The sequence below is a fragment of the Chiloscyllium plagiosum genome, unplaced genomic scaffold (genome assembly GCF_004010195.1).
Source record: "Chiloscyllium plagiosum isolate BGI_BamShark_2017 unplaced genomic scaffold, ASM401019v2 scaf_5894, whole genome shotgun sequence".
In the NCBI taxonomy this organism is placed as follows: Eukaryota; Metazoa; Chordata; class Chondrichthyes; order Orectolobiformes; family Hemiscylliidae; genus Chiloscyllium; species Chiloscyllium plagiosum.
In genome coordinates, this window is record NW_025212997.1 from 13,613 (window position 1) to 21,977 (window position 8,365).

General features: G+C 51.4%; 1 protein-coding gene across 1 annotated transcript; it reads right to left on the bottom strand.

Annotated features, from left to right (window-relative positions):
- Positions 1 to 7,354: 7,354 nt before the first annotated feature.
- On the bottom strand, positions 7,355 to 8,291 carry LOC122547523 (transmembrane protein 60-like). The gene has a single exon (XM_043686136.1). The coding sequence runs from the start codon at positions 8,010 to 8,012 to the stop codon at positions 7,623 to 7,625; it is 390 nt and encodes a 129-aa protein (XP_043542071.1). The 5' UTR covers positions 8,013 to 8,291; the 3' UTR covers positions 7,355 to 7,622.
- Between the last annotated feature and the right edge of the window lie 74 nt (positions 8,292 to 8,365).

The following is an 8,365-nucleotide window of genomic DNA, read 5'->3' on the forward strand; positions in this document are numbered from 1 at the left end:
ACAGCACAGCAGGTCAGGCAGCATCTAGGGAACAGAAGATTCGACGTTTCGGGCACATGCCCTTCTTCAGGACTGAGCAGAGAGTGTTTCCTCCAAGTCCCTCCTCCCTACCTTTTATCTTCTCCTGCTGAACACTCTCTGCTCATTCCTGAAGAAGGGCATGTGCCCGAAACGTCGAATCTTCTGTTCCCTAGATGCTGCCTGACCTGCTGTGCTGTTCCAGCAATAAAGTTTCAGCGTACATCTCTGACTCTATTAGTGGCCCGGGGCCAGTATTTATCTCCCCATCGCTGTGTGTGGTGTTTGTGGAGGGAGGGTCTGGAATCATGTGCAAGCCCAGTACAGGTAAGGACAGTAGATTTCCTTCCCCCATTAATCACCCCGATGGTGTTATGACAGTCCCTGTCCCTGAGACTAGCTCTGGATTGGATTCACTGAGTTTTAATTCCACCAGGGGGCAGTGGTGGAACTGAAACCTGTAATCACGAGCACATTCGTCTCTGGCCGAGTAACCCAGTGCTATCCCACTGTCACTTTGCAGTTGTGACAAATCAGTTTGCCTTTATACACAAATACACACATCAATTGTCTTGCAGTGGACATCAGAACTTGAGCCGTTGCAATACAAGCTGGGAAATGGGTACAGCTGAGAAGGGTTAAGTGGAAACCCCAGTTGCTGAGCTTAGCAGGACATCCAAGTTCTTGTGCAGATCCAAGACGGGGTGGGGAAGGAAGGGGCAGGAGCTGGAGGTTAAACTGAACGTAGGTGAAGTTAAAGCACGACCACTCAAATCCCAAAAGACCACTCACCACTGCTCCCCAGGCTGCATGTTTTTAAAGACAACTACTAGATGGTTATAGATTTGAAGCGCTCTCTCTCTTTGTGTCAAATGAGTGAGGCCGTCTAACTTATCAGGTGTGAGTGAGATAACTCAGGTAGGGGTGAGCTTTGTCACACTGTTAGAGGATTGGTGCTGAGGGAAGCGCTGCGCGGTCAGAGGGTTAAAGCACTTTCTTCACTGTCAAACGCCACAATGAAGTCAGACAGGTTGGGCGACAGTTCCCAATACCCACCAAAAGGCAGGCAGTAAGTGGTGGAAACGTTTGCTGGTCGGCTGTAAGGTCAGTCCGAGCCCAGACCTCACTATCCAGTGCGTTAGGCGCACATTGTCCCGGTCTGTATCAATGGTGCCGAGTTGGAGATGGTTGAGAGGAGCAGGTTCCTGGGAGTGACAATTTGTCCTGGTCCATGTCCATCCACAATAATGCAATGGTCAAGAAAGCACAAGAATTCCTCAGGAAATTCAGTGTGTCCACCCGGAAGTCTATCAACAAACACACTGATTTAGACCCCATCTACCGCCCGCCCCCCCCCCCCGAGAAAAAGAACAGGAAATGATGTCACCAGCCCAAACATATAAATACCAAGCAGGAATTATCGGCAGTGCTTTGACTGAGGCCCACTGAAGATGTTACCTAGTAGGCTGACGAAACGTCTGGGAATGAACCTTCCAGCTCAGCGAGCAAACCTACATCCAGAACCTCAACCTGAGCTACAAACCTTCCAGGATTTTGACACTGAAGGAACGGCTGATATACTTCCAAGTCAGGATGTGGAGTGGGTGTGGGGGCGGGGATTGGCGTCCCCCCGAATCTGCTACCCTTTCCACCTCAGGGAGGGGTTTATAAGGTGCTGCTGAAGGAGCCTTGGTGTGTTAGACGGTCCGCACACCTATGGCTGAGCGTCGATGGGAGTGGACGTGTCCGAAGGTCTCGTATTCTGCCTTTCTTCCCGGCAAAAAAAGCGAAAACACTCACGTTTTCCACCTCTTATGCCCGCTCGCTCCAACCGTCAGTACTCCTTTGGGTCCTCACAACCTTTCTCAGCTACCTTCCCATCAGCAGCATATTCCGACGGCTCTGCGCTGTTGGTCGTGCGAAGGGCCTATGCTCGAAACGTTGACTCTCCTGCCCCTCGGATGCTGCCCTGGCTGGCTGTGCTTTTCCAGCACCACACTCTCCTCCTGTTTACTCAGTGAGTTAACAAGTCACCACCCTCCAGCTGAAGAAAATTCTCCTTGTCTCGGTTCTGATGTGCTGTCCCTTCCCGCTGTGCCGGTTAGTGGAAACACGTTCTTCACGTCCACTCTATCCAGACCCCTTCGGCAAGTTTCAATCAGATGCCCCCCACACTCGTCTAAACAGCGAGTACAGAACCTCAACTGCTCCTCACACGACAAGCCCTTAACACCTGCGGTAGTCATGGTTTGGAGATGCCGCTGTTGGACTGGGGTGGACAAAGTTAAAAATCACATAACACCAGGTTATAGTCCAACAGGTTTATTTGGAAGCACTAGCTTTCGGAGCAACGGCCTCTTCATCAGGTGATCGTACAGAATAAGATCGTAAGACACAGAATTTACAGCAAAATTTGGATCTCCTCTAACAGCAGCACATCCTTCCTTCGATTATGGAGCCCAAAACTGCTCACAATATTCCAAATGTGAATTCCCAAGAGCTTTCAAAATGCAAGTGCCTTTATCCTAACTGGTAACTGAACCTGCATGCTAACCTGAAAAGAATCCTGAAATAGGGTTCCATGTTCCTTTTGTGCTTCTGATTTCTGAAGCCTTGCCCCATTTGGAAAATGGGTCGACACCTCTATTCTTCCGACCAAAGTGCGTAACCTCCCACGTTGCACCGCTCCTTTGCCCACTCTCCTCCGCCTTCTGCAGCCTCAACACTACCTTGCCTTTCTGTTCTCTGGGTGAAACGTCCTCAAACCCCCTTGAAGTATTGTTAAAACTGTCCCCTGGTCATTGACCTTACCAGTGCGGGGGAAAATGTTTATGCCCTGTCTAGATCTCTCTTAATTTGGAACATCTCATCCAGTTTCCCCACCCCTCAAGACTTCGGTATTCTGAGGAAAACCACCTCAGAGTCACGCAAACAAACTCTTCGGCCCAACCCGTCCATGCCGACCAGATATCCTAACCTAGTCCCATATAGAGTCATAGAGATGTACAGCACAGAAACAGACCCTTCAGTCCAACCCGTCCACGCCGACCAGATATCGCAACCCAATCCAGTCCCACCTGCCAGCACCCGGCCCATATCCCTCCAAACCCTTCCTATTCATATACCCATCCAAATGCCTCTTAAATGTTGTCATTGTACCAGCCTCCACCACTTCCTCTGGCAGCTCATTCCATACACGTACCGCCCTCTGAGAGAAAAAGTTGTCCCTCAGGTCCCTTTCATATCTTTCCCCTCTCACCCTAAACCTATGCCCCTCCAGTTCTGGACTCCCCCGACCCCAGGGAAAAGATCTTGGCTATCCATGCCCCTCATGATTTTATAAACCTCGAAGGTCACCCCTCAGCCTCCGACGCTCCAGGGAAAACAGCCCCAGCCTGTTCAGCCTCTCCCTGTAGCTCACATCCTCCAATCCCAGCAATGTCCTAATAAATCGTTTCTGCACCCTTTCAAGTTTCACAACATCCTTCCGATAGCACAGACCAGAATTGCACACAAAATTCCAACAGTGGCCTAACCAATGTCCTGTACAACTGCAACATGACCTCCCAACTCCTGTACTCAATACTCTGACCAATAAAGGAAAGCATACCAAACACCACCTTCATTGGCTGCGACTCTCTTCGTACCTAGCCCCTCTTCATAGCTGAATCACTCCAGACCAGACAACACTGTGGTGAATCGCTTCCACCCTTGTCCGTCCTGTCGCGTGGTAACCAGAATGACACGCAGTACTCCAGGTGTGGCTTAACATTATACACGGCTCCATCATAACCATCTCAGTTTTGTATTCAATACCTTGTCTAATAAAGGCAAGTACCCCATATAGCTGCCTGACTACCTTGATCTGCCTATCCTGTGGACTTTAAGGATCAGTGGATGTACCTATCACACAGCCTTAGAGAGTCCAGCTCTCAGTCGAGAGTGTGGTGCTGGAAAAGCACAGCCGGTCAGGCAGCATCCGAGGAGCAGGAGAATACATGGTCAGTGGGCCTCCAGCTGAAGCACTGTTGATCATTCCTGCTTTTGATTTAGATGTTTGGGTTGGTGACGTCACTTCCTGTTTGTTTTCTCAGGGGGTGGTAGATGGGGTCTAACTCGATGTGTTTGTTGATAGAGTTCCGGTTGAATGCCACGCTTCAAGGAATTCTCGCACACCTCTCGGTTTGGCTTGTCCTGGGCTGGATGTGTTGTCCCAGTCGAAGTGCTGTCCTTCCTCACAAGGATACTAGTGAGAGGAGTCATGTCTTTTTGTGGCTAGCTGATGTTCATCTATCCTGGTGACTAGTTTTCTGCCTGTTTGCCCAATGTCCTGTTTGTTACAGTCAGTCCTTGCACGGTATTTTTTAAAGACGTCAGTTTTGCTCATTGTCTGTATAGGGTCTTTCATGTTCATTAGCTGCTGTTTTAGTGTGTTGGTGGGTATGAGGACTACCATGATGCCAAGGGGTCTGGGTACATAACCTCTACCAATGGAATATTAACAAGTCTGGAGTTAGTCTCAGTACCAGTTGACAGCACCCCTCAACTATTATAAAAAAACCTCATGAGGTTCAATAAAGGGGGTGGAGGTCTTGGCTTACACATGACTCCAGACCTGTAGCAACATGGCTGAATCTTACCGGTCCCCACAATGGCAGAGCAAACAGCTGAGCTCCAGGGGGCACCAAACACTGGATGCCCACATCCTGTGAAAGCAAAGGGAGATGCAGCAATCTCAAAAAGGCCTATCTTGTACATAACCAAGGACCCTCGGACAGCACCTTCCATCCCCACGACCACTGCCATCTGGAGGGACAAGGTACAATGGGAACACTGCCCTGGTGTTCGCTGCGCAGACCTTTGGATATAGGAGTTGGGACGTCGTGTTGAGATTGTACAGGAGGTTGGTGAGGCCTCCCCTGGTACTGCGTCCAGTTCTGGTCGCCCTGCTACAGAGATTAGATTCCCCACAGCATGGAAACAGGCCCTTTGGCCCAACAAGTCCAAAGCGACCCTTCGAAGAGTAACCCAGCCACACCCGTTCCCCCATCCTACATTCACTCCTGACTAATCCACCGAACACCATGGGCAATTTAGCATGGCCAATTCACCTGACCTGCACATACTTTTTGGACTGTGGGAGGAAACCCACGCAGACACGGGGAGAATGTGCAAACTCCACACACACACACACACACACACATACCCAGTCAGCCGAGACGGGAATCGAAACTGCGTCCCTGGCACTGTGAGGCGGCCGTGCTAACCACAGAGCCACCGTAAGGACATTGTTACCTAGAGAGGGTTCAGAAAAGATTTCCCAGGATGTAACCAGGAATGGGGGGGGGGGTTGAGTGGGAGAGGCTGGGAGCTTTGGAGTTTGAGTGGTGACCTTATTGAGGTTTATAAAATCTTGAGGGGCATGAATAAAATGAATAATAAAGGTTCTTTTCCCTACAGTAGGAGAGTTCAAAACTGGGGGTGTATTTTAAAAGGTGAGAGGAGAAAGGACATTGGGGCAACTTTTTAAACACAGTAGTTAGTATTTGGAATGAGCTACCAGAGGATGTGGTGGATATGGGTACAGTTACAACATTTAAAAGATTATCAGATAAGTTCATGAATTGGAAAAGGTTTGGAAGGATATGGGTCAAGTGAAGGCAGGTGGGTCTGGTTTAATTTTGGAACATGGTCGAGTGTGGACTGGTTAGACCAAAGGGTCTGTTTCTGTGCTGTACAACTGACCACCCTCAGCAAATTCTCCTCTGAGCCCCTCACCACTCCATCCTGACTTGGCGGTACATCACTGTTCCTTCAGTGTCACGGGGTCAAAATCCTGGAATTCCCTCCCTAAGGGCATTACTGGACTGGAACAGGTCAATGAGGAAGCTCACCATCACCTTCTCAAGGGCAATTAGGGACAGTCACTGACACCAGTGTCCCAGTTTTTAAAAAAAGGACGCAAGTCTTTTAGCCAAACTCCCTCCAGAGAACACTGGCACCTGATACGTAAAACCAGTCGCTCAGTAACCCCAGAGATTAACCTTTGTGCCAACCCCAGGAGGCAGCTCAACCCCATTGTGAACTATCATAGAGTAACACAGCGTGGAAACAGGCCCTTTGACCCAAACTGCTCCACGCTGCCCACTCAGCTAATTCCAACTGCCCGCATTTGGTCCATATCCCTCCAAACCCTTCACATCCATGTAACTGTGCAAATATGTTTAAAATGTTGCTATTGTACCTGCCTCTATCACTTTCTCAATCCGAAGGGGACTTTTGCTTTTACGAGAAAAGGCAAATCTTTCTCCCATATAAATGGATGCTTCTTCGCTTTACGCCATTCGGCTTATGGAAGGTTTCATCGGAACGCTCTACTTTCTGATAGTGGGGGGGGAAAGAGACCTGTACTCCTAGTGCGGCCTCACCAATGACTTAGACAACTGTCACATAATGTCCCAACTCCTACACTCAATGTATGGTCGCATGCTAAATGCCTTCTTCCCCACCCTGTCTATCTGTGATGCTGCTTTCAAAGAACTATGTACTTGGACTTCTAGGTCCCTCTGTTGCACAACACTCTTCGGGGACTTACCATCTAGAAGTCCCAGCTTGGTTTGACATTCCAAAGTGCAACACCTCACACTTAGCTGCACTGAACTGCGACGCACTAATTCTTAAATTGAGTGGGCACCATGGTCAGCATGGAGCAGTGGGCCGAAGGGCCTGTTTCTGTGCTGCATTACTCTATGATGATGGTTCAGCCATTTTGAAGGCACATCACATGCTGACCCTGGGACACACCTCAACCCCGGCAGCCATTTTGAACAACCATCATGCACCAAACACGGCAGCCATTTTGAAACCACGTCACGTGCTGACCCTGGGACACACCTCAACCCCGGCAGCCATTTTGAACAACCATCATTCACCAAACACGGCAGCCATTTTGAAACCACGTCACGTGCTGACCCTGGGACACACCTCAACCCCGGCAGCCATTTTGAACAACCATCATGCACCAACTATGGCAGCCATATTGAAACCACGTCACGTGCTGACCCTGGGACACACCTCAACCCCGGCAGCCATTTTGAATAACCATCATTCACCAAACACGGCAGCCATTTTGAAACCACGTCACGTGCTGACCCTGGGACACACCTCAACCCCGGCAGCCATTCTGAACAACCATCATGCACCAAACACGGCAGCCATTTTGAAACCACGTCACGCGCCAACCCTGGGACGCAGCTCAAGCCTGGCAGACATTTGGAGGCCACAATTGCTGGACGGATCAGAATCCCAACCCATTGGAACGGGGCAGGAAATGGTGTTCAGACAGAAGATCTTTAATATCTCTCTCAGTTACAGGGAAATAAAAACGGCCAGCCCAAGCGAGTGTGAACTGGGCAGCTCACTGCGCCCCACCCAGCCCAAACCCCAAATCACACATCTTGAGGAATAAAGCTGGCCCACAGCGGATTGGAAGGCCACGCAAATCTTCGCAAACTCATTCGGGTTTCCTTCCCTCAAGGGTAGAGATCCGAGGATTATCGCATCAGGGTTACACCGAAGGCTGGGTCCGCGCAGCAATCCGGCCCTCACGCCCTGACCGCAAAGGTGCTGTAGCCCAGGTCACCGACCACGCCGCAGAGCAAGACCCAGAGAGGGGCGAGGATCCAGGAGAGCCGCAGGGCGGCCAGTCGCTCCAGGCGGGCGCAGAGTGCCAGCAGGAAGGCCAGCTTGAGCAGGGTGGCGCACAGGTACCACACCTTGCGCCGCACGTGCCCGCTGTGCCGGTCGTAGCCAGCCTTGCAGCGGCCTGCCAGCCTGACGGCCAGCATGACCAGGAGGACGGCATCAAAGATCCAGAGCGGGATGAAGACCAGGAACCAGCTCCAGGCCAGCGTCTCGTCCAGCTTCAGCACCAGGATGATGAGGAAGAGCAGGGTGAAGAGCCAGGTCAGCAGCACCCGCTGCGCCAGCGACATGTTCCCCCGGGGCGAGTCCCGGCCAGCTGACCCTCCCCTCGGCACCTCGTCTCCGCGCCGGTCAGCGACGGCACACGCCTCTTCTCTGTGTCGGGGCAGCCCAGCAACCCCCCCCCCCACCCCCGGGATTGACGGGGCGGAGGTGGCGTACCGAGGGTCTGGAGGTGTAAAAGACCAGGACACTTTACCAAAACGAGGCACGTGGAAGCGACCGTGGGGCTACGGGAGTTACCCCCTCACTCCTGTAGACGCCGAGTTACCACCGAGACACCTGGCAGAGGTCACTGCGATATGTGGATCTCGGGGGTCAGTACCTGGCGCTAAGGTTCTCTCCTCCCCCCCCCCCCCCCCCC

Bases quoted from the DNA above. Each gene is read 5' to 3' on its own strand.
- LOC122547523 (XM_043686136.1), bottom strand. From the start codon at position 8,012: ATGTCGCTGGCGCAGCGGGTGCTGCTGACCTGGCTCTTCACCCTGCTC.